Genomic DNA, 26,542 nt, shown 5'->3' with positions numbered 1-26,542 from the left:
CAAACTTGGTCATGTTGTACTACTGTCTTCTATATATATTGTTGGACTTGGTTTACTGATATTTTGTTTGGCATTTGGGATTTATGTTTATATTTAGGAAAATGGATGGGCAATTTTCCTTTTAAAAATTTTCCATGACTTCTTTTGTTATTAAAGTTAAATTAGCTTCATGGAATAATTTGGGGAGACTCTTTTTGTGTCTAGTCTCTGGAATAGTTTGATTAAGATTTGAATGAGCTGTTCTTTAACGATTTGGTAGAATTCACTAATAAGCTCTGGTTCTAGTATTTTCTTTTTAAAAATTTTCTTTAAAATGAAAGAATAAATTTTAAAATTATTTTTAAAGAATTTTCCCATTCCTTTAAGAGTTACAAGACTAACCATGCGCTCTATTTTCTTAGGTCAGTTTTGTTAAGTTTATTTTTTTCTAGGAATTTGTGCACTCCAGGTTTTCAAACTTATTACCATAAAACTGTCAAAAGTATTCTTTTATGTTTTAGAGATTATTTATTATTTTAATATATATTATATCTGATGTCATTTCCCCTTTTGTTTATAATACAAATTTTATGTCAATTTTTTTATTTTCATCAGATGTGACAGTTTGTTTTTTAGGATTTCCTATATGACCTTTAGATTTTTTCTTATGGCACATGTGGAATATTTTGATAACATCAATTCTGATGTAATTATCACAGAGTATGTTTATTAATTTAGTCCCCTTTTCCAATATCCATAGATTTTCCCAGCATCAATAGCAATTCATTGCTCATTAACTGCAATAATCTAGCTCATGTCTTCATGTTACTTGAAGTAGATGTATTATTACATCTGTGATTATGGTGAAAGGGATTTTCAAATTAGATTTATAAGATGTGGGATCAAATTCCAGGTCTGGTGCTTGGAATATCTATTGCAGTAAGATACTTAAACTCTATGAACCTCAATTTGCCTACTTTTTTATTGTTAAATTTTTCTATGGGTTTATTTATTGAAAGGGTTATATCCATTCACTGATGCTCACCATCATTCCTTTCCTACCTTTTTAAAAGACAACAAAGGCCCAACTATCTTGACTGCTATGCCTCAAGTGAACCTTCTAGAGGTTTAGCATTAAATCTTGTGAGGTTTTATTCTTCTGACTCTGATAGAACCTTAAAGCTTGCTTAGGCCTTTCCTCTGTCATCCTGATGTAATTCTTAGGAATTACTCTCCTGAGAGAGTATGAGGCAAGGCCAAGCTAAGTTTGGCCTCTTGAAGAAAATCCAGTGCAGAAGCGCAGTGAAGTCACATTGAGCTGAGTCCTAAAGGCATTAGTTTTATGGAGCAAGATGTGTTTGTGTGTGCACATATGTTTGGGGGAGGAGGTAAAATTTGATGGGGAAAGTTGTTAGGCTTTCACTCTCTGGGTCATGGAAGTCTCAAAAAATAGATGCATAGTCAGATTCTAAAAGGCCCTGCAACTTATGCATATTTTAGATGAGGATGACAATAAGCATGCAATGAGGTTGTGTGCAAGGAAGTGCTATAAAGCACTTTCAGAATAGGAGGTATCCATAGCATTGTCTAGTCTGCCAGACTCTGATGTTTCAGAGAACCCGTCACCATCTACCTTACCTTCAGATGCCTCTACAAGTACTTTAGATTTGCAGCATATTCGGAGTAAGATGGAAAAATGTCATTCCTTTCCTGACTCTACCCTTGGTAATGATATTTAGTTTACTTAATGTGGTTTCCTTTGGAAAAGCTTTATGACTCTGGGCTTCTGTCACTGAAAAATAACTGCAAATTTACTGAGCCCCAAGTTTGATTTGCAGGATGTTATTATGAAGCTACACCTGGAACAATAGAGTTTTATCTTCCAGAGATACCTGTAAGGGGCAAGAGAAAGACACACTTCCTGCTTTTGATGTAAAGTTTCTTTCACATGTGATCTTCTGTCTAGCAAGGAGTAAAAACAATATTTGGAGTTGAGCCTTCAGACATCCTTTCTGCCTGTTACTCACTTCCTGTCTTCAGATGTTAGAGTATAGCTGTTAAAATAGTTACTGTATTTTCCCAGGGAAGAGAAATTATGATTATTTTTGATGGTGAGGGCCTTGCTGGCAAATTAATCCAGGTCCTCTCCGTACTTACTAATATCTGATGAATAAACTTTAGACTACTTTTTGTGTGTATTGAATCATATTCTATAGAAATTTTGGTATTTTAGGTTTCTATGCCTTTTCTGCCTGGCATGATTATAAAATTCTCAGAAGCAGTAACTCGTATATCCAATTGATTTTCTGTCCTGTAATGTCTAGTCCCACACAATGCACAGAGTAAGTGCTTAATTTGTACGCAAGAAATTAATGAAAGAAATGATACTTTCAAGCACTTTTTATTTTGACAGTTCTAAGAGTCCGAAAGGGACATCCTTGCAATGCATTTTCTCACTGAAATTTCATAGCAACAATAACAGCAATGACCTAATAGTAATATTTAAATTTGAGTGATAAGCATGTGCTAGATGCTGTTCTAAGGGCTTTGTATACATTTTTTGAAATTATTTAATCCTTGTAACAATCCTAAGAGATAAGTGCTGTTATTATTAGGTAAGCAAACTGAGGTACAGAGAGGTTACATAACTTCTTAAAGAAGTCCACCTTGTAAATGGAAGATTTGGGATTCCAACCCAGATGCTCTGACTCTAGAGCTCATATTTTAAACCACTACATCGTATTGCCTATCTAAGGAAGACATTGTTTTCCACATTATATAGATGAGGATTCTAAGACCCAGATAGCTTAACAAATTGTCTCATTGCCACACTACTAATATGTAGCTAATAAGCATATAATAATGAAGAAATGTACAGCACAATTTTATGCTTGGTAATGTATCTGTGAATCGATCTCACTATATTGGAGTCTTTGGATTAGGCATCTCAATTAACCACATTCCAGAAGGAATCACAGAATATGGCAACTTGAAGAGATTTTAGAAACAATCTACTCTTCCACAAAGTAGAATTATTTTCTGCAATGTGACTGGGAGATAGCTCATCCAGTTTCTGCTTGAAATGTCACTAGCATAGGGAAGTCACCACCTCTCAGTCTTTTCTTATATTGAACCCAAATCTTACCCCTGTTGATTGTATTCACTGATCATGGCTGTATTCTGCAGACATACACAAAGTGAAGTTAACCCAATCCCCAGTTATTAAGTCCTGTAAATTGTTTTTCTAGGTTGAATAACTTCTAATAATTGTAGTGTACCTTTCAGTGTTTACTATCCCAAGTTTCTTGTAGATTTTTACTTACATTGATTCATTGAATCCTCACATCAATTCTATGAGTGAGTGAAAGAACAAGCATGTGGAGAAACCAAGTAATTTGCTCGTGACCACAGAGCTAGGCAATAGAAGAGCTTGGAATTGGACCCCAGGGTCAGACTCCAAAGTTTATGCACTTCACTCTTTTGTGCTAATGTCTGTCATTTAATGTACGGTTTAATTATTTCCTGAGCCTTTCAACAAGCTGATCACTTGCTTTACCCTCATTTAAACATCATCTAACCTATTAGGGCTTCAGGTATAGGCTGATCGAGGAGGCAAAGAGAAGGACTTCTCTCTCTTCTGAACGCCATACTTCTATCAGTGGAGCCTAATATCCTACTACTTTGTTATGGGAATCATAGCCATGAAAATCCCTAGAATCTTTATTCTTATCAACAGGTTTTAACACAGTTCTCCCTGTCCTACATGTTACAGAGATTTTTATTTTGAATATGCAATGACAGAACTTTCTACTTTATCACTATTATATTTCATCTTTTTATTTAGTGCCTGTGTGAAACTCTTAAAATCTCAATTTTGTCATCATAAGCATTAGGTGTCCCTCCCAGAGGCTATCTAGTAAGTTGAAGTAATAAAAGCAACACCTATTATGTACCTTATCTATTAGATTCAGCCATTGCCACCTTCAGGCTTGAAGGAGTGTGGGCCAGCTGCTTTATAATATCTGGATGTCAAATGAGCAAGATCCCAGTAGTTCCAGCCTCTTTTTACCCTGGCTTATCTTTTTTCTTTATGAAAACACAAACACTGATATTTTATCAGTTTATGACATGATGAAAAGAAAACATTGCAGATTAAAAGTTTTTTGTTTTTTCTCTTTTTTTGACACAAAGTCTCGTTCTTTTGCACAGGCTGGGGTGCAGTGGCATGATCATAGCTCACTGCAGCCTCAACTTACTGAGCTCAAGTGATCCTCCTGCTTCACTACCTGAGCAGGTAGGGCTACAGGTGTGCACCACCATGCCTGGATAATTTTTTAATTTTTATTTTTGTAGAAATGAGGTCATGCTGTATTGCTCAGGCTAGTCACTAACTCCTGGCCTCAAGCAATTCTCCCACCGCATACTCCCAAAGTTCAGGAATTACAGGTGTGAGCCACCATGCTCAGCTAAAAGATGTTTTTAAAAACATGACTTCGAAAATTTTTGTGGTTGTACAAACAGGTTTCAGGCATGAACATTTGCATATGTTTAGAGGCAGCATCCAGGATACAAGAAAAAAGCATGGTAAAGTGATTGGAAGTTGAGACTGTAGAGCTAGACACCCTCGATTCAAATCTCAGCACTGCCAATTGCTACTGCGTGACCGTGGGCAAGTCACTTCAGTTCTCCATGCCACAATTTTCTTTCTTATAAGGTAGGCGTAATAGTATGCCTACTTCATAGAATTGCTCCCTAATGAGCATACTTTACACATTTAGAGCCAGGTTCAACACGTGGTAAGTAATCAATAATTGCTAGTTGTTGTTATTGTTCTAAAGCTGGAGTTGGCAGACTACAGCCCGTGGGTCCAACCTGGCCTTCTGCCTGTTTCTGTGAATGAAGTGTTGTTGGAATGCTGCCACACTGGTGTACTTGTGTACAGCCTGTGACCTCTTTGTGCAACGATGGCAAAATGAGGTTATGACAGACTCTAAGGTCCACAAAGCCCTCAGCATTTTTTTCTCTGGCTTTTTAAGGAAAAATCTTGCCTACCTCCATTTTACAGGATAGAGTGCAGGGTTCCTGACCCTCATCTGTGACTCCTTGGTCTTGTAACCTTAGGCAAGTGACTGATACTCTCTGGCCTCTGCTACTTGATCTATAATAAAGATTGGTTATGAGACTGCTCCTAGAGAACAACTCAGAGAAATTGGCCACACACGGTGGCTCACGCCTGTAATCCCAGCACTTTGGGAGGCCAAGGTGGATGGATCACTTGAGATCCGGGGTTCGAGACCAGCCTGGCCAACATGGTGCAACCTCGTATCTACTAAAAATACAAAAATTAGCCAGGCGTGGTGCTGCGCACCTATAATCCCAGCTACTCAGGAGACTGAGGCAGGAGAATCACTTGAACCCAGGAGGCGGAGGTTGCAGTGAGCCAAGATCGTGCCACTGTACTCCAGCCTGGGTGACACAGCCAGACTCCATCTCTCAAAAAAAATTTAAAAATATGAGAAACTATGTTGTAGAGATTCTATTTGTTGTTCATTTGCTCACAATTCCATGTTTTATAGCCAGACATTTGTGCTAATTGCATGTCCCTGAGTTTTTATTTTTTCTGACAGTAATGAGTACTTTCTATGTACTAAACACTCTTCCAAGCCCTTTGTGTGTGTAACTCATTTAATCCTCCTAACCTTATAACAATTCTCTGAGGTAAGAACGGCTATGCATCCTCATTTTTCACATGGAAAAGTGAAGGTATCAAAAGGGTAAGGAAATTTTCCCAAGCTTACGTAGTTGGCAGGTGGCAGAGCTGGGATGTGAACTGTATAGTCGGGCTCCAGAGTCCAGAGTTTGTAAAGTAGTCATTCAACTTTGAAGACCTTATGGTTTTACTAGAAAGACTTATTATGCAAACAATTGCATATAAATATAAGGGTTTTTTTAAATATTTGTAAGCTGATCAGCACAGTGCCTGGTGTGGAATAAGCCATCATCATGATGTTTATGGTCCTGATGCCGTTGATATCAGTGGAAGCTGCTACAAAGCACAGCTGGTGTTTAAGGGAGGCATGCCTGGAGGTGTCAGGAGCACTTTGAAAAGGAGGTCTTACCCAGCATGAGGTTTAAAGGATGTAGGGAGTTTTCCAGAAAGGTTTCCATGTGGAGGAAACCACATGTGCAAAGAACAGAGGCAGGAGAGAACATGGCATGTTCAGCGAATTAAACAGTACTTCTCTGTAGCTTGCATGTGAACTACGGAGAACAAACAAGTCAGCTAAGATTAGGTCAGGAAGTAGGCAGGTGCCAGATGGTGAATGGCTCTGTGTGAAAGGGGACACGCTCCTGTCCTCTAGTGCATGTCACTTTCTGAGCAATGCCCTATATTGTCTGCTTGTTTAATGTCTCCACCCTATGCCGCAGCAGGCACGTGTGTACTGGAATGCAAGCACCTTAAGGGTAGGGAGCCAGTCGGTCTTATTCACTATGACTATTCCAATACTCAGGGCCCTCCCTACAGAAAGAGCTCATTAAACATTTGTTGAATTAATTAATAACTAAACCAATCAGTGTGCTCTGGATGGATGTGGGATTACTCACGAGATGGGATACTTTCTGTGAGTCCATTGCCTTACTTTGGTGTCAATTATCTTGCTTTGTTGAAGAATCAAGGTAGGTCACATTGAATGAGTGGATTAGTCTAAATAAAATAGGACAATTTTGAGATAATCTTTTCTTTGGAGGCCAAAGATTACTTGACAAATTCATACCTAGTTTATTTTACTCTCAACTCCACATTTTAAAACTCAGTCCCCTCTCCAAGAACATCCTATGACTTCTTCAGAACATTTTGACCATCCTTCAAATGCTTCTTCCCTTCCAGATGTATTTATGCCAGGATTCAGCTGGCAGAATGGAAGTAAAATAAATATTGGTAACTGAATGAAAATAATGATTCTTCTAGATAATGCTGCCAAACCTAAGAAAAAGTAACTTGAGAACATAATCTCAATGTGGGCTTATATTCCTATTTGTCAGGTGCCTGTAGGGTTTGGTTAAAAAGTCAGAAGACACATCTGCTTAAGGCCTCTGTGTAGAATGTGGCACACATTTGAACAGGGCTATTTCTTGGTGATGACATAAATAGCAAGATGAGGTAAAACACATTCTTTTTTTTTTTTTTTTTTTTTTTTAAATGTTGTCAGAAAAGGCAGCTTCCCAAGAAATCAGAGAATGTTTGAAGGGTAGGGACCTTATTTCCCTCCTTTGACAGTCAAAGAAAATGAGATCCAGGCAAGGGAAGTGACTTGCCCAGGGCTGGAGAGCTAGTTAGTGGCAAAGCTGGAACTGTAATCCAGGTCTCAGACTCCCAGGGCCAATTCTCCTTCCTCTGCATCATTCAGCCTCTCAAGACATTAGCTATAACTTCTGAGAAACATACTACCTCTTTCATCATTTCTTGGTCTTTTTGAAAATATTGATGATCTCTCTCTGCATCTTTCCTCCCTAAGATGACCTGGGAAAATGCCATTGAGGGTAAATCTTATTTGCATTTTGTTGGCAATTCCCACTGTCACCAACCTGTCCCCAACTTGAACATTTCACCAAAAGTCTGAATACCCAGATTTCTTGCCTCCAGCTAATCCCCTTTCTCCTTAATCACATTTTTAAAACTCCACATTTGTGTTTACATCTTCTAAAGCAATGAATTTTTTTTTCCTTCCTATAATCTGGAAATTCTTTTTTTGTTGTTGTGTTTGTTGTTATTTTTAAGAAAACTTGAACACATCAGACGGACTTTCTGGCCCCTTAGAAACCAGTCTGGTAGGAGAGTTGATTGGATTTGCCTAAAGCATTTCCTCATTAGTAGCCTGTGTGCTGCTTTTTCTTTCAAATGTCATCTGGCCAACCCAACAAAGATTTAATTGTGACAACTTGGAGCCTTAGCAAATTTGGGCTTTACTGAATGCTCTTTTGGAATATTCACAACTGCCTGTCCTTCAAATGAAAAACACAAAACATATTGAAAGTGGCTTGGTGGATTATTGGTTTGAAGACCACTTCTTACTTCTCTCCTCCCCTTTTCTTACAACTGAAGATTGGAATTTTAATTGCTAAACCACAGCTTTTAAATCATGATGCCCAAAAAGGACATGGTTTATTAATTAGTTCTGATTACTAGGCACCCTGAACCTGGGCCTGGCTGCTTCGAATCAGTTTCAACAGCTCTTTGCCTGAAATTACTGCTGGTAAGCACATGGAGGTGTAATTACGCAGACACTAGTGGTTCGGTTCTGCCAGGTTAAACCCTCTATTATGAATACATATTATAGTGTCTTAAAAGGCATTTATTGAAATGCCATACTTTAATAGTTCAAGCTTACAAAATCAAACTCTCTCATGTTACAGGCAACAGCCTCTTAATTGGATGTTTTCTCCAGCACATAAAAATATTTACTTAAATACACGCACACACACATAGAAGCACACACACATAAACACACACACACACACGCAATTTTTTTTCAGAGCGAGAATCAGTATTGCTTCCTGGTTGAACCTAAGGACTCTAGAGCCAGTCTACCTGGATTCACCTCATGCTTCTGCCATTTTCCAACACTGTGACTTTGGGCGAATGACCTAACCCCTCTCTATTATAGTGTCTTTGGTGAAAGGGGGATGATTATAATGCCTATATTGTTGTGAGGTTCAAATGAGTTAGTACACAAAAAACACTTGGCAAAGTATATGGAACATAGTCATTTTTTTTTAATTGATTGCTCTAACACATTTCTTTGTATTTACGTGTTAGAAAATCTATTTATGCTAAGTCCTGAGAGAATTAGGAATGTCTTCCTCTGTTGTCTCCAGATATTTATTCTCTTCATTTTCCACAGTAATAGCCACCTCTCCCTACCATTTTTAGCTGGGTGGACATAGAGCTGTCAAGAATAAAGAAAAAATTTATTTTCCACCTAGAAGTGGCCATGTGAGTAAGTTCTGGCCAATGGGTTGTGTGTTAATCCATTTTGCATCACTATAAAGGAATACCTGGGCTTGGGTAATTTATAAAGGAAAGAGGTTTAATTGGCTCACGGTGCTGCAGGCTGGACAGGAAGCATGGCACCACCATCTGCTTGGCTTCTGGTGATGCCCCAGGGAGCTTTTACTCATGGTGGAAAGCAAAGGGAGAGCAGCACATCATATGGCAAGAATGGGACAAAGAGAGAGAGAAGGGGGAGGTCCCAGACTCTTTTAAACAACCAGATCTCAAGTGAACCAACTGGGTGAGAACTCACTCATTACCAAGGGGATGGCGCTAAGCCATTCACGAGGGATCTGTCCTCAGGATCCTATACCTCCACTAGGCCCACCTCTAACAATGGAGATTACATTTCAACATGAGATTTGGAGGGGCTAAATATTCAAACCATATCAGGTTGTAAGCAGAAATAGTGTGTCAATATCTGAAAAGTGGGCTTAAAGCAAGAAGGATGGTGTGTTTTTCACTTCTTCATCTTTCTTACTAATGGGAATTTGGTTGTGATGGCTGGAACTCAGCAGCCATATTGGATCATTAGACAGCACACCAGGGATACAGAGCAGTCAGGAAGCAGAAGCCTGAGTCCCTAACAACTTCAGGGAGCAGAGCTGCCCTAGCAGCCCTTTTCTTTCACTCTAGACTTTTGACAAATGAATAACAAACTCCTGTATTACTCAATACACTAATGTTGGCTGCCTATTATAGATAAATCTATTCTTAGGCAACACCTTTCCTTCCCTGAATTAGATGATATCCTAACTATTTTGATTGCCAGGTATAGAAATTTCAGGACACTAATGCACAGAGAACCATGAAGGTTTCACACACCCTATTTCCAATTAGAGCCACTGCTTTACCACACCCAAGCATGGCTACCCTGCTTTCACTCCCTGCCTGGGGCTGCTTAGTCTCAGACCTCAACTGGTGATTGGGGACAGGAGTGCTTGGCAGTAGAATTATGTCCACAATTGATAGCCAAGCCTTGTAAAAATGGCTTGGAGTCTCTTCTGGCAAGAAGGACCATCTTGACCATTTTATTACTTCCTCTGTACCAGAAATTAAGGGTTCTTGGAGAAATCCAATAGCAATCTTCTTTTGCTTTTTTTTTTTTATTATTATACACAATAACAAACTTCTTCATTTTCTATACATATCAAAAAAAATCAGGACTCCTGGATGGACAAAGGGATTTTAAGAACAGATGTGTGGATGTTACTTATTCTCCCTCAGGATAGATATGAAAAAAACTACCAGGACCTCAGTATGTCTTCCTTAGGAACAGTGACAATAGTCTTTTAGCCTCATTTAATTCCTTGAAATTGAAAATTTATTTTCTGGAGATTTCAAGACTCATTTAGGGATTTTGCTAAGATTTCCTCCCAATACTAGTGAAAAGCAGAGGTGATATCTAAAGCTCTCAGAAGAAACACAGAAAAATCTAAGCCATTACCCCATCCAAAGTATAAAGAAGAATGATACCTTATTTCTATTTTTCTTGGTGGTGAAGTTCACAGGCATTGTTCAGCAAAGCCAAATTAGGTTTCTTGAACTTATGGGTTGGTGTCTTGGCATCAGGAAGATTCTTCGGCTCTGCCATATTCGCTATACCATACCTTTCCAAGGGTCCAGTTAAACATATTTAGATTTTCTTACTTTATCCTTCACATCTGTTCATCTCTATCCCATATTTTCCATCTTTGTGTATATTTGTGCTACATTCTGTAAAATTTCTTATCTACAGTTCCCTAATTCCTTCTTCTGACATGTCTATCTATGGAAGTTTCAATTCTGGTAATATTACTAAACATTATCTTTGGTTCTTTTTATCACTATGTTAAATCACTTTTAAAGAATTTCTGGAAGATTCTCTCAAGCCTTCGTTTGTCTCTGTGAACATACTATAGCTTTGTAGTATGAGTGAGACTTACTGCCCTCAGTGCTGGTTCTTGCACATGGTACGTTGTTTCCTTGTATGCAACATTTCCTTTGATTTTTATGCCTGCTCATTGCATTTTAAAATGATTCATAGGGATTCTTTGAAGCTTAGGATGAAGTTGCCTTCCTCCAGAAAGGACTTGCATTTGATTCTTCAAGGCCTCCAGAGATTTGTCGAGCTTGAGATTTCCTTAAACCAGTTTTGAGATTTAACATAAGCACTCATGCCATCTACCTACTTCCCTCTTCCTGGCTTAAACTTTTAATCATGGACCATTTCTTATTATACCTCATGGACAACACAGTTCTTAGCACATGAAAATTGACTGATAAGTTTTGACCAAATGAGTGAAATTTTAAAATTATCACACCTACCTTATTTTTTTCTGTCTTTATTTGCAATTGGCCAGTTAAAAGGATTACTATATGCAGAATATTACTCCCAATGGGATATCCCTTCTTCAAGGCAGTGCCATGTCTTCTGTCCTTTGGAAATTCCCCTAGTGCTGTGTCACATAGGAAAGGGTTATTTGGCAAATATTTGCTTCTAGGCTAAGACTTGCTATACTCCCCATGCTTCTTCCCAGGAATGGCTACAGCCATACATTTCTGGGATTCCTCTTGCCTTATATGGAGATTTAGAGTGTTGCTTGGGATATCTCTGACATTAACCCCTATGGCCCTGGAAATGGTGGATCTACTTCTAATCCTTTCTCTTAGGTACACCCAATCTCACCTTCCAGGAGTTCTCTCTAAAGCTAACCTTTGATTCTGCCACTCTCTCACTCACAGATCACCACGACTATCACTACTGCCTGTAGAATAAAGCTCAAACCTATTAGCTTGTCATTTGCATCCTTCATCTAGGTGGTATGGCCAGATCTCATGAGAAAATATTATCTCTGGGAAATCAAATTCTAGCCACAACACTTACTAGCCATATAAGTTTACATAAGCTAAAATTCTGAGCATCAGTGTGCTGATGTGTACAATAATACTAACCTACAAGGGATTACCTATGTCATGCTGCTAGTGTTCACTTCAATAAGAATAGCCCTACAAGGCATTTCTTTCTAGCAGGTCTGAAAGAGATAGCAATATTTTTCTTGTATAACTCGTGGACACATGGATGCTCGGTAAATAAAAGATACCTTATCCATACCTTCTCTAGACCTTAGTTTCCTTGTATATAAAATAAGACCTTAAATGGTCATTTGAAACTTAATGTGGGAAGATATGTAAAGCACCTGATTCAATACTTGGCACATCATTAAGTATATTGTAAATGTTCTTTCTCTATCCTTCTTCCAAATTGAGACCTGACTTACCTTTTCTATGGAATTGCAATAAAAATTGTAAAGCAGAGCATGTTACGTAAAGGAAGGATTATTATTCTTATCTCGACTTTTTAAAGTCCTAGCTACTCTTTAAGGCCAAGTTCAAATGCCACCTTCCCCATGAAGCATCCCTGGATTCTCACTCCCGCAACACTCATCCCTACTCCACTCAGAAGGATAATAATGCAATCAAATGAAAATCTTCAATTCATCTCAGCTGATACTTGAATTTTCTATATTTCCACGAGTATAATTCTACAATATACAAAGCTAAGCAGTGTTCTAACTTCTACTAAAATGGTTTCACAGATGAAAAAGTTCAGGATCTTCTAAAGAAGTATATTTATTCCAGCCTCAGACAGCTTAAATATGTCCCCCTAAATTTCTGCATTTGTTCATGAGTACGTCTGTGTTCCTCTTTAAATATTTTGCCCAGAAATAAATAATATTTATTAAAATACACAGTCCATGAATAATATTTCTCCTTCTGTAACTGCAACCTGTGCTAACAGGTTTGGAGCAACCATGGAACTCTTTTCTCCTAATTGCACTTATTTTCAACTAAAACCCTGAAATCTTCCTTGAAAATATGTGTTGGTGTTAAATGACTGCTCCTCTGTCTTGTATTAATATGGCTATTTTTGATATGATTGAGTGCCTCAATAAAGGTCCATATTACATGCATCTGGGTATATTTGAACTGCTGATTAAATTTTTGTGAACCTGAACTGTCTTTCATGCTCCTAGATCCCTTTTTTAATGGGTTCTTCCAAGGCATTTTATTCCTTTTATAAAACATAGCTCATTCTACTTTGTGCCATAGTTTGTGTACTTTGTCTTATGTCCTATCTTAGGTGGTTTTCTGAGAAGCAGAGCATCTGTCTGGGGGATTGGGTAGTGACTTTGTAGCCTCCCAAGCTTAGCAGCTTCTGTTGGGCCAAGATTGGGGGGCAGCTATGAGTTGTTCTCACCCAACACACAGCAACCAGGCTATAGGAAAAGGGTCCTAGATGGGACACCAACAGCATCCACTGTAGTCATCCATGATTTTGTAACTCTGAGTATGGAGTGTATTATTCATCTCTGTAGTCTCCATAATCCTGTTGATGTCTTGCACAGGGAAGGCACTAGTTGGTGGAACCGATTCATCAAAGATCTGGAGGAAATGCCCCCTAGTTCGCTGTCATTCCAATTCACTGCCATTTGTAATAACAAACACCTGTGAGGGACTTAGCCCAATCTCCCCAGGCAGCAGAGAACCAGAGGATGTGGGTGACAGAGAGAAGAATATGCAAGTTTATATTGCGTGTTCCAAGAATCTCGTTGCCCTGTCAACTCAAAAGCTGTCTAAAGACCAAATGTTCAAATTCAGAATAGGCAAAAATACTTCTTAATACCAAGGCAAACATATCAAACAGCAGAAAACTGTTTTTGTTTTCTTAAGGTATTTTTGTTTTCTTAAGCTTTATAAAAGTAATACACACATATGGTTAAACATGAAAATGATATAAAAGAGTAATAAATAAATAGTAAAAGCCTATTTCTTAACCATTGTGGCTTTTATTTCCACTTCCCACAGCTAACTAGTGTTAATAATTTCTTATATTTCTACCCAGAAATAATTGTAGGCATATAAGCACATATATTTATGAATTTATATACAAAGATATTATAGTATATGTATTGCTTTGTCCTTTTATCCCCACTAATAATAGATCTTACAGGTCTTTCCACATCAACACATCTACATATATATATATATATATATATATATATATATATATATATTTCATTTTTTAAATGTTGATATAGGTGTCTTACAATTTATTTAATCTGTCCCTTTTTAATGGATATTTACATTGTTTCTAGTTTTCAGTGCTCACAAATAATTTTTTTGCTATTACACATTTTTACCACTACAAAATGTGTTCTTATATGTATTTCTTTGTATGTGTTTCCTTAACACTATTAAATTGAAAACCCTATGATTGTTTCTCAACAGAAAAATGGCATCATGGGTAATAAATGTGGCTGCCATATTCCTTACATCTATATTGAATAATGTATCTTTTAGCCTAATCTCTGCCCACGTTTTCAGCCTTTTTCGCGGAATGCAAAACTTAAAATCAGAAAATATAAAAGTTGTCACAGCTGAAAAAAGCTAGACACAATTCTCAACTGTAGGACATCATAACAGCAAGTTCTAAGGTCCACAGAGCTATATAATTTAAATAATAAGATAATTACCTTGAGTGGAACAGAAATTCGAAATCTCGTTGAGAATTTAAGAAGTTCAGTATTAAGAGCTTATCCAATGCAAGTCTATTTCAGAAACACAATCAGACTTCCCAGAAATTCAGCCATGATGTATTAAAAGCACTTATTGTCTTTTTGCTTGCAGTGAAGTACATGCGAGAAGCCACGCCCTATGTGAAGAAAGGATCCCCAGTATCCGAGATTGGGTGGGAAACACCTCCGCCTGAATCCCCTCGGTTAGGGGGCAGCACCTCAGACCCCCCGTCATCGCAGTCCTTCTCCTTCCACAGAGACCGGAAAAGCATCCCCCTCAAAATGTGCTACGTCACTCGGAGTATGGCCTTGGCCGACCCTGAGAACAGGTAAATAGGGTCAAAACTCTCCACTGTATCGAGCAGCTCCTTGGCCTCTCAGGCTAAATGGGGGCACCAGATTGCCCTCATGTTCTGAAAACACATCATGGCTTCCAAAGAAAAGCATGAAAGGGCCATGCTGAGAATTGTGTGTTTGTGTGTGTGTGTGTGTGTGTGTGTAAGACAAAGAGAGAGAGACAGAGGAGAGAGAGAATCTATACACTGAGCACTGGTTCTGGAAAGAGTTGAAGAACTGGAATCAGCATCCTAAATGTCTTCAGGGCTCATTACCAGTCCATGCGACTTAGGCCAAGTTTCTTAAACCGCTTAACCTCAGTTTTGCCATCTCTAAGATGGGAAAAATTGAAATAGATGCCTTGTTGGGTTGTGAGAACTAAATTAGGAAATCCATGTGATATAGTTTGGATGTTTGTCCCCTCCAAATCTCATGTTGAAATGTGATCCCCAATGTTGGAGATGGGGGTCCAGTGAGAGGTGTTTGGGTCATGGGGGCAGATCCCTCATGAATGGTTTGGTGCCCGCCCCAAGGTAGTGAGTGAGTTCTTGCTCTATTAGTTCAAGTGAGAGCTGGTTATTTGAAAGAGCATGGCATACCTCCCCACTCTTTCTTGCTACCTCTCTTCCCATGTAACTTGTCGGCACCCCCTGCCCCTTCCACCGTGAGTGGAATCTCCCTGAAGCCCTCATCAGAAGCAGATGCCGGTGCCATGCTTCCTGTACAACCTGCAGAACCGTGAGCCAAATAAACCTCTTTCCTTAAATTACCCAGCCTCAGGTATTCCTTTAGAGCAACACAAAATGAACTAATGCACCATGTAAGGTGCTCAGCACAGGAAAACCTTCCATGAATATAAGCTATAGTAATGTTTCTTATTAATGTTAGATAGTAATAAGCAAATTCATCTTACTAGGCCTCAGTGCTGTCCGCTGTATACTTGGAGGGTTACATGAGAGTCACTTTAAGGCTATTTTCTACTTTAAGCATCTCTTTATGCTCAAGAGAGCAAAAGGAGTGGCTTTGGTCCAAGTCTGGAATGCTGTTTCCCAAAGTCGGTACATGACTTTGCATGCCACAGGCTAGATATATCACCCAACCCATGGCAATTATAAGGAATGCAGCCAAGAGGAAGTAAAATTCAGGGTCCCTTATCCCCCAGAATTCTTACTTTAGCTCAGTAGAAGAGAAAACATACATTTTAGGAGGAAAATAAGAGAAATAAAGAAAGCGAGGAATTGAGCCAACAAATGGGGAATCTTAGTGACCTTTGCATCCACATTAAAGGGCTAAAAATAGGAACCGCTCAACTGGCCCTTATTTAGAATGTGTGTGGGACAGCTGCAACCCACCCGAATAGAAAGTGTTTGGCTAGGCTCAGAGCTGCTGATGGGGAAAAGCCGTCGGGAATAGGGGCAGGGAGAAAGTTGCTTCCTTGGCTCCCAGCTCAATGTCTTTTTTGTTCTCATCTCAGTTAGCTCACTCTAAGGACGCTGCCAGGGCCCTTCTGGCTCTGGCCAGCTGCAGGATCTTTCTACCCCGCTCTCCCTACTCCCCTGTATTAGTTATTTCTGTGCAGGGATTGGCCAGTTGTACAAGAAAGCCAGCAAGTATGGGCAAGAGGGGTAAGAGCAGACAGACTGGGAAGGACACAGAGATCATCGCTGGTCCACTCTCACCCTGTTCTCTGTTTTGTTCCCCACGATTTCTGCAGAGTTCCTGGGCCTGCAGTCGATATCATGGTTACTCTAAGTCTCCTTTTCCCTGGACTTTTACCCACCCAATCAAACAAGTCCCATCTCCCAAGGATCTGATGTCAAAGTTTTCAGATGTGATGAATTCATGATGTAGTATTGAGTGCCTATCATGTGCATTATGCTAATTAATGTAGACCAGAGACTGCAAAGTGGCAGCCTGTGGTATACCCAGCCTACAGATAGGTTTTCTTTTTTTTTTTTTTTTTTTTGGAATAGTCTAAGTGTTTACATAAATTGGAATTAGTTGCCATGTTCAATAACTGAGAAATTTCACATTTAAAAAGCCAGGTTTCTGCTTTTCTAGAAAAGTTGGAAGAACTGGTGATGGTATTGGGCCCACATTGTTGCAGGCAGGGCAGTTATATACCAGAGCTCAGTAGAGTTTTCTCCTTTGACAAGGGAATGAACTCTCCTCATCATTTCTATTACCTTATACTTATGGAATTCAATTAATTACCTGCCTAATCTTTGAATTTGTAACCCTGCTTAGTCTTCTTAACAGCTCTCTGAGTTTCTTTCATTGTCCCCATTCTACAGACAAAAAATTTAGACAAAAAGTGTTTATATAAGTTCTCAACATTATATAGCTGTTATATAGTCTAGCTGGGCTTCAAACTCATGCCTATAAAATGGGTGACAGTGTCAGTTAATCATTTCCAGAAAAACGCAAACTGAGACAAAAACTTACTGGGACATTGTAGGAGCAATTCATACACTGGGGAGAAGATTTGAATAGATGATTTCTTGGGTTTCTTCCAGAAGTAGACTTATACACTACAACAGCACTCCCAGGTCATTTAATTATATTTTAAAGAATATTTTGGGAGACATCAGACCTTAATCTAGGTATTGGAAACTTCAGTCTGTATGTCAAGCCAGTAGAGGAGAATAAGTTTCAAACTTTTATATTGGTGCTCGTCAAGTCCACCATCAACGATTATACATAGAGCTTCCCCTGTGGGAGAGGGAGAGCCTGTTCTACTGTGGTGTGAGAACCAGCAGGGCAGAATCAAACATGAGAATCCAGCTAAGCCAGATGGTTCTAAAGGGACTTCAGGTCCAGACAGGTCCCAAACTGCTTCTAACAAGAAGATTGGGGGCCTAGGTGAGGCTTGCCCATGGTAGAGGAAGAGAAGAAAATAAAAAGGAAACAAATATTTTATGAAACTCCAGTTACAGGCTGAACAGAGTATGGTGTACCAGTCAGAAATGTGGAATCTGCAAAACCCAACTCTATGCTGAATGCAAGAGACACATCTAACAGAGTGATTTTAAAAGGTGAAAGATACAAGGATGGGCAAAAGCTTACAAGGCAAATGCAAAATATTAAATAACAACAGAAAGCATTGATTTTGATCTTGATATAAGACAAGGTAAAATGCAGGCTGAAAAATGTCCAAGGTAAAATGTCCATAAAGTAGCACAAGGAAGGACTGATTTATGTTGAAGGCAAGAGTTCACAAGCAACATCCAGTAGTTATGAATACATACCACATAACAAAACAGCAACTTTTATAGCGGAAACTGCAGAAGATGCAAGAAGAAATAGACAGAAACATACTCATATTAGATATTTCAACATATACCACTTTCCATCCAAGTAAGGGCAAGTAGAGGACACAGATGAATACAGTAATCCCCCCCTTATCCATGGAAGGAATGTAACAGGACCCCCATTAGATGCCTGAAACCACAGATAGTACTGACTCCTCTATAACTGTTTTTCCTATACATACATACTATGATAAAGTTTAATTTATAAAGTAGGCACAGTAAGAGATTAACAACAATACTAATAAAATGGAACAATTATAACAATATACTGTAATAAAAGTTATGTGAATATGATCTCTCTCTCTCTCAAAATATTTTATTGTACTTATTTTTGGGCTGCAGTTGACCTCAGATAACTGAAACCATGGAAAGTGGAACCATAAGTAAGGGATGACTTACTATAATTATATAGAAGACCCAAACAACATAATAAATAAAGTAGATCTGAATACATTGCAAACTCTTTACTCTGGTAATAGAGAATACACTTACTTTTCAAGTGCACAAAGAACACTGACAAAATTAACCACAGATCAGGTCACAAAGAAAATGCAATAAGTTCCATTAGGTACAAATAATACAAACAACAGCCTCTGATGACAGTGGAATAAAACTAGAAAATCAATAACAAAACCAAACCACACAAAGCCTTTTTTTCATGGGTTTTTTAAAGCTCTCTGTAAAATAACTCTTGGGTCAAAAGGGAACTATAAACTGACATTGTTGCATTTCTTCAAAAATAAATAATAATGAAAATAATGCATCCGTTAAATATGAAGAGAAAGAAGGATAAAGAGAGAGTATAGAGTGTGCAGTCAGCTAGACCCACAGTGGAATCTTAGTTCTACCCCTTATATGTGAATTTAAGCAAGAATCTCATTTAATTCAAATAACCATCATAGGTAGCGGGAACTCTTCTCTCTACTTTGTAGACAGTGATGCTTAGCTGAGAAATGAGAGTTGAAGCAAACGATGGATCTCCGATTCAAACCCAAGCCTAGCTGACCCCAAGCCCAATTTCTGAATCATCACATGCATTGCCTCTAACTTCAGCACCTGGCAGAGCAGCTCGCCTGAACTGTAAGCACCTTGGCCAGGAGTTAATGGTCTCCTGGGAGCTAAAACCTGAGAACCAATGACAAATGCCACAGCATCTTGGGGCTCATTCCCTCAGTTGGTGACACACAGGTGCCTCTAGTCTGCATTAAAAAGTCTAATGTTCAATTTCTCAAATACAGACAGCCATAGAACAGCACGCAGGATTGCTGCTCTTTCTGTGAAAAAGGTCACCCAGCAGGCATTGAATCCACAAGAATATGTCACTGCTAGTGGCTGTCAGTAATTACAATATATTTTTATTATTCTATCTGTTAAATATCTCTTGTTTTTCATATTCAGCTCTTTGCCTTCACAGTCACTGCCCTGAGCCAGGCCCACATCCTTAGTCCCTGAGAGTATCTGGGTATGTTTCCTACAGGGTGTTTTGTTGCTAGTTTGCTCTTTTACCATTTCCCACCATCTACTCTATACCTAGCTAGCCAAGGGAACCTGAAATTTACCCCTTCCATCAAAATGGCTCCCTGTCACCTGCACTCATATCTAAACTCTTCAGTATTGCATAAAAACCCCTTTAGGCTTTAGATATTCCCTAATTGTCCAGCTCCTCTTTACCTCATCCTTTCTGTTCCAGCATCCCTTAAATAATTTGTATACTTCCTACAATTGCCTTCCTGTCAACTTCCTACTTGCCCTTTTAAGCCTCAGGGTAAACAGTCTTCTCAGATATCAATGTCTCGCTATACCTTCTGTGTCAACTCGTTCATAATAGCATGCTTCATAATAACTTGTGATTTTTTTCTTACATGCCTACTCAGTTCCTAAGTCATAAGGTTTTTCAGCTCTGATACACTCCATATTTTCATTTTATTACCCCAGATATCTAGAACTTTGGCATTCAAAACTATTGTTGTTCATAAATGATAAATAGTGTATTTATCTGCTCACTTCTCATATTCTTCTCTAAAAATGTCTTTTGAAAAAATATTCCACTAAATAGTCTTGGGAATAAGGGAATAAATAAAAGCATAGTTCTCTTCTGACAGACATAGGAAGCTTAAAGAAACCAGGACAATCCATTAACCAAGCCTGTCACTGGATTGTGAGCAGCTGTGCTACAATGGGTAGTTTATGAGGCTTTAAGTCATGACTCTTTGTACTGCTACGTAACAGAGTCCACTGTAGATTTTCATGGTTAAATTATGGAAAGATTTACATCATCTTTCTTGGGAAACAGTGTACATCTCTATTTATGGTGCACAAATGAAACATTCACAGAAGGTGCTGTCGGTTTCAAATGGAAAACCTCTGCTAGGCTGCACTGTGATTCAAAGGGGTGCAATCTGTTAAGTCCTGTAAGATGCCTGGATATGTTGTTACAAGGTACCCTTAGTGATGTCACCACAATCCAGTGCTTGAGTTTCAGCCACAGAAGATCAGAAACTTGATTTAGTGGGCATAGTGTTAGCAGATCCATCTCTAAGGGGTTGACTCACATTAACCAAATAGGCAAAATTTGTTTGTGATGAGCAACACAGTTGTCAAGTAGATGGAAATGCCCACATGGGAGGATTTATATACCCGCTCATTGTGAGCAGGCTGTATTGGAAGACAAATGTGAATATGAGCAGAATGCCAGAACACTAAGTATTAATAACTCAAAACAATGTGGACTTTCAAAGCAGAGTGATGCACTCTTTCTAAGTAGATAAGCTACACAAGAAATTAAATTGTCATGAAAGTGATTTGGTGAGTGTGGAATCAATAGAAGGTGTGTTAACAGACCTTAGGAAGTATGTTTTAGGCAAGTAAGCTGAAAGCCCTCCCTTCCAGGACGGGGAGAGCCTTGCCGAGGTAACCCTTATGTAAATTTCTGCTTTGCCAACACTCCCACTCCTTTGAGCTGTACATAAATAGCCTGAGGTTTCCCATGTGGCCCTTCCCTGCCCTTTCATGGCTAATTTATCCCCTTCAGTTAACATGGTTCTTTCTTCCTGTGAGTACAAAACAGTTGATTTGGGTTTTGCTTATCAAATTTAATCACTTTTCATTCTAGGCTCCTTGAAGTTGTTCTCATAGTACCCTGTTTTGAGTTTTAGATGTTTCCAAATACTTTAGTTACACATTCATAGACAGATGGTCTTTGGTGTCTACCAACAAGAGAGGAATCATTTTACCAGTTCAGCCTTTCTCCTCTTTTTCCCAGTGTTTGGGGGTATATTATTGCCCCCCATGTCTTATATAGAACTCTCAAATGTATTTATTAAACTTTGAATACTGTTGAAACATTTCCTCCTTTAGTGCATCGAGAATGAAGATTTATGAGGTACTTTTTCCTGTCTTTTGGCCTCTGTAAGTCTTTGTTTGTGAAAACTGCATCTCTTTTTAAGAGGCCCACAAAATATGTATTTTCTGAATGTAGTTTTTTCATTCTTTGTTGGGCATGTCATGGTGGCTTCATAATGGAAACTATTGCCAGAACTCATGATTGACATTACATTTTGGAAATAGAAAAAAATATATATAAAGTATATGTATATGGTGCTGTAATAAGTGGACATGTTTTACATATGTAAAAACAGATCCAGATTAACTGCATGCTTGTATCAGTGAATAAAACTCTAGAGTTGCAGTTATTATGGAAAATATGGGTTTAAATCCCAAGTCTGTTACTTATTCCCTTTAACTTTAAGTAAATTATCCAATCTCTCTGATTTTCAGGTTCCTTCTTTGCTATAGTCTAAATGTTTGTGTCCCCCCACCCCCCAAATTCATATATTGAAACCTAATCTTTAATGTAATAATATTAAGAGATGAGACCTTTGGGAGGCAGTTAGGTCATGAGGTTAATACTTCATGAATGGGATTAGTGCCCTTTTATAAAAGAGGCTAAAGGGAGCCTGTTTTCCCCTTAGACCATGCAAGGACATATAGTAGGTACCAGCTATGAGGAACACACCTTCACCAGACATCAAATCTGCTGGTGCCTTAATCTTGGACTGTCCAGTCTCCAGAATTGAGAAAAAATTTATATTGTTTGTAAGCTACCCAATCTAAGACATTTTTTATAGCATCCTGAATAGACTAAGAAATTGGTACAGAATTGGGGTGTTGCTATATCAAATACCTAAAAATGTAGAAGTGGTTTTGGAACTGGGTAATGGATAGAGGCTGGAAGAATTCTGAGGTACAATGCTGTGAAAGGAGATTTAAGGAGAATTCTGGGGAGGTCTCAGAAGAGGAGAGCTGTAGAGAAAGCCTCAGTCTTCTTCGAAATTATCTAAGTGGCCATGGTCAGAATATTGGTATAAATATGGTGGTAAAGGCAGTTCTAATTAGGTCTCAGATGGAAATGTGGAACATGGTATTGGACAATGGAGGAAAGGCCATCCTCATTATAAAGTGGCAAAGAACTTTGCTAAATTGTGTTCATGTCTTAGAGTTTTGTGGAGGGAGGAACTTATGAACAATAAAATAGAATATTTGACAGAAGAAATACCTAAGCAAAGTGTTGAGGGTGTGGCATGGCTTCTCCTGACTGCTTATAGTAAAAGGCAAGAAGAAAGAAATGATTAAAAATGGAATTTATAATCAAAAGAGATGCAACACTTAAAGATCTGGAAAATTCCCAGCCTGTTGTAAATAATGAAAAAAATGTGTTCCGGAGAGAACACAAAGAGTGTAGCTCAATGAACCTTTGATAAGGAGATTAGGATGAGTAGGTGGAATCCCGATGCTATTTATTCATTAAGACAATGGAAGAATGACCCTGAAGGCATTTGGAGATTTAAGGCTGCCAGGGCCTTGGGAACAGAACGATTTAATGACTCTGCTCTGTGCCTTGTGTTACATTGATCCTTGGCTGCCCCAGTTGTGGCTCAAATGGCCCTAGGCATGGCTTAGGCTGCCCTCTGGAAGGCACAGGTAGTAAAACTTGGCAGTATCTGCAAGGTGCCACTACACCAATACACAGGGTGCACAAGCAGTGAGGACTTGGCTATCTCCACCTAGATTTCAAAGGATCCCGTGTGGAGCCTTGGGGCCCAGAAAGAGAACAGAGGTAGGACCACCAAAGAGAACCCCCATTAGGGCAATGTCCACTAGAGCTGTGAGGCCAGCATCATCACAGAGAGCCCCCACTAAGGCAGTGCCTAGCAGAGCCATAAGGGCAGAGCCACCTCAGGGACAAGACCTCCCACCAGTAGAGCCATCAGTGTGCAACTCCTGCCTGGGAGAGTTGCAGGCATGCAACTTCAACCCATGAGAACTGCCACATTGGCTGTGCCCATCACAGCCATGAAGAGCAGGGCTACCTGGAGCCCGGGGAGCCCAACCCCCATCCCAGTGTGTCTGGAAGGTGGGACTTTGAGTCAAAGAAAATTATTCTGGAGAATTAAGGTTCAATTTTTGCCGGGTGCGGTGGCTCACACCTGTAATCCCAGCACTTTGGGATGCCAAGGCGGGTGGAGTACCTGAGGTCAGGAGTTCAAGACCAGCCTGGCCAACATGGTGAAACTCCATCTCTACTAAAAAATGGGTGTGGTGGCAGATGCCTGTAATACCAGCTACTTGGGAGGCTGAGGCAGGAGAATTGCTTGAACCCAGGAGGCGGAGGTTGCAGTGAGCCAAGATCATGCCATTGCACTCCAGCCTGGGCAACAGAATGAGACTCAGTCTCAAAAAAAAAAAAATTTCAATTTTTGCCCTGTTGGGTATAGATTTGGTCAAGACCTGTTATTCCTTTCTTTCTTCCTATTTTTCCCTTTCTCTCCTATTCTGTGCTTGTCCCACCATTGCATTTTGAAATACAATGTCTAATTTCACAGGCCTACATCTGGAGGGAAATTCGCTTCAAGATGAAGCATATCTTTGAGTCTCACTTACATGTGATTTAGACGACATTTAGAGAGACTTCAGGTTTTAGACTTTTGAGTTGATGCTGGAATGAGTTAAGAATTTTGGGGGCTATTGTGATGGAATGAATGTATTTTGCATGTGAGAAAGACATGAATTTGGGCATGCTAGGGACAGAATGTTATGGTCTGAATGTTTGTGTCTCCCGAAAATTCATATGTTGACAACTCCCCTCCATTGTAATAGCATTAAGAGATGGGGCCTGTGGAAGATGATTAGGTCATAAGGGCTCCACCCTCATGAACAGGATTAGTGCCTTCATAAAAGAGGCCCAAGGGTGCCTATTTGCCCCTCCTGCTACATAAGGACACAAAATAGGCACTATGAGGCTCTAACCAGACACCAAATCTGCTAGTGCCTTGATCTTGGACTTTCCAGTCCCCAGAACTGTGATCAATAAATTTATGTTGTTTATAAGTTTCCCAGTCAGAAGTATTCTGTTATAGCAGACTAAGACATTACCTAACAGACTAAGACATTATCTATAAAATGTGGCCAATAATATAATCATGTTTGATTGTTATGATTAGATGACTTAATGTTGGCATCCTCTAATTGGTGGCAGGATAACTATGGGGTAAATGTAGCTTTCAGTCAAAATATCCTCATTGCTGGGTGCAAGAAAAGGGGATTTTTTTTTCTCTCTGTACTCAGAGTCTAGGAGAGAGAACCAGAAGGTCAAGCTGTCAAGCAGAGATTATTTTGTAAGACATTCTTTCACAGACATTTTTAAGCCTTTTGAGATTTCTGGCTTTTTGTAGGGACCTCAGTTCCATTTTCCCAACTCATGGGTTCTCAATACCTTAACTATCTTTTATTTGTCAAATTCCAAGTCCTCAGCTCACCCACCACTACCTGACCCACTACATGCTACCTGTCACAACCCCACCCCTACCCACTTTCCCAGGGATGCTTTACGATTAGCTTAAATACTCACCATTCTGATTTTTAATGCCACTCCCACCCCCTTTTTTTGACACCTGGGAGTTTCGTTTTCTTTCTTGTAAGATCAGCATTACACAAACAAGCACACTTTTCTTATTATACTTTATCTAGAAAACCCAGGTGTCAGTAGCAGAAGCATTCCTGAATTTATGTAGATCATTATTTTGCTGGAACTGGAAACCTCCTGAAACATGGCAGTGGAATTGCTTGTAATCGGCTGTGTATATCATGAACAAAAGTCAATATTCTATTTTTTCAAGTGTAATTTAACATAAGAAGTTAAACATTTACCATTCAATTTAAAACTAAAAATAGGCCGGGTGCAGTGGCTCACGCCTGTAATCCCAGCACTTTGGGAGGCCGAGGTGGGTGGATCACGAGGTCAGGAGATCAAGACCATCCTGGCTAATGCAGTGAAACCCCGTCTCTACTAAAAATACAAAAAATTAGCCAGGCGCGGTGGCGGGCGCCTGTAGTCCCAGCTACTCGGGAGGCTGAGGCAGGAGAATGGCGTGAACCCAGCAGGCGGAGGTAGCAGTGAGCCGAGATAGTGCCACTACAGTCTGGCCTGGGCAAAAGAGCGAGTCTCCGTCTCAAAAAAAAAAAAACAAAAAACAAAAAACAAAAAATTAAAAACAAAAAACTAAAAACAAACAAAAAACTAAAACAAACAAAAAAAATGAACAAACAAAAAACTATGAGTATTATCTTTTGGATAATTTACCTCCTTCATTTGAAATTATGGACTGCCCTTTACCACCAGAACCACCATTTTGGTCATGCTTTTTCAGCTATCTATGTATCTACCTATTTGTCTATCTATCTATCTATCGTCTATCTACCTACGTACCCACCCACCTACATACATGTCAGTATTTGCTTCTCACTTAGGCAACCCATGTGAAATACTTTGTTACTGTAGAAAGGGTATACATACAAAGAGAGGTGATGTTAGCCTTAGATTCAGCAGTGTGGGCACTCTGCATTTGAGAAATTTAGGAAGTAGAATACATAGTAACATTTCAGTAATCGTTTTAATGGTGGTTGGGAAGGAGAAGTTCAGAGAGGTTGGGTTGAATTAGTCAGAAATTTGAAATAGGAAACAAGTGCTAAATGGTTGTATTATTTTTAAGCATATATAGTGAATGAGACTAAGTAAAGAAGTACTGCCTGGTGGCACTCATAACAGACCTAACAAAGTAGATCTCACACACTCCCTTTTTTAAGTTATTTTAAGTGAAATTTTAAATGTTATCAAAATGATAAAGGCAGATAATTTAAAACTCAAATAGATCTAAAAGATTTATTTTTTAAAGCAATAGGAATTTATTAATTTTATAATGTCTTCCTCTCTTTTTTTGTTATCTCTCTTCACATGTCTTGTTAGAAGG

At 39.0% G+C, this 26,542-nt stretch overlaps 1 protein-coding gene across 2 annotated transcripts in view; it reads left to right on the top strand.

Moving 5' to 3' along the window:
• Window positions 1-26,542, top strand: part of SNTB1 (syntrophin beta 1) — a 286,774-nt gene that overhangs the window by 103,055 nt on the left and 157,177 nt on the right. For both annotated transcript variants that reach the window (XM_024250977.3, XM_063726798.1), the window contains exon 2: window positions 14,702-14,918. In XM_024250977.3, the coding sequence (XP_024106745.1) occupies window positions 14,702-14,918 (217 nt within the window). The remainder of the gene's footprint in view (window positions 1-14,701; window positions 14,919-26,542) is intronic.

The sequence above is a fragment of the Pongo abelii genome, chromosome 7 (genome assembly GCF_028885655.2).
Source record: "Pongo abelii isolate AG06213 chromosome 7, NHGRI_mPonAbe1-v2.0_pri, whole genome shotgun sequence".
NCBI classification, from domain to species: Eukaryota; Metazoa; Chordata; class Mammalia; order Primates; family Hominidae; genus Pongo; species Pongo abelii.
Note: the sequence above shows the minus strand (reverse complement) of the source record. Positions and strands in the feature narration are given on the sequence as shown.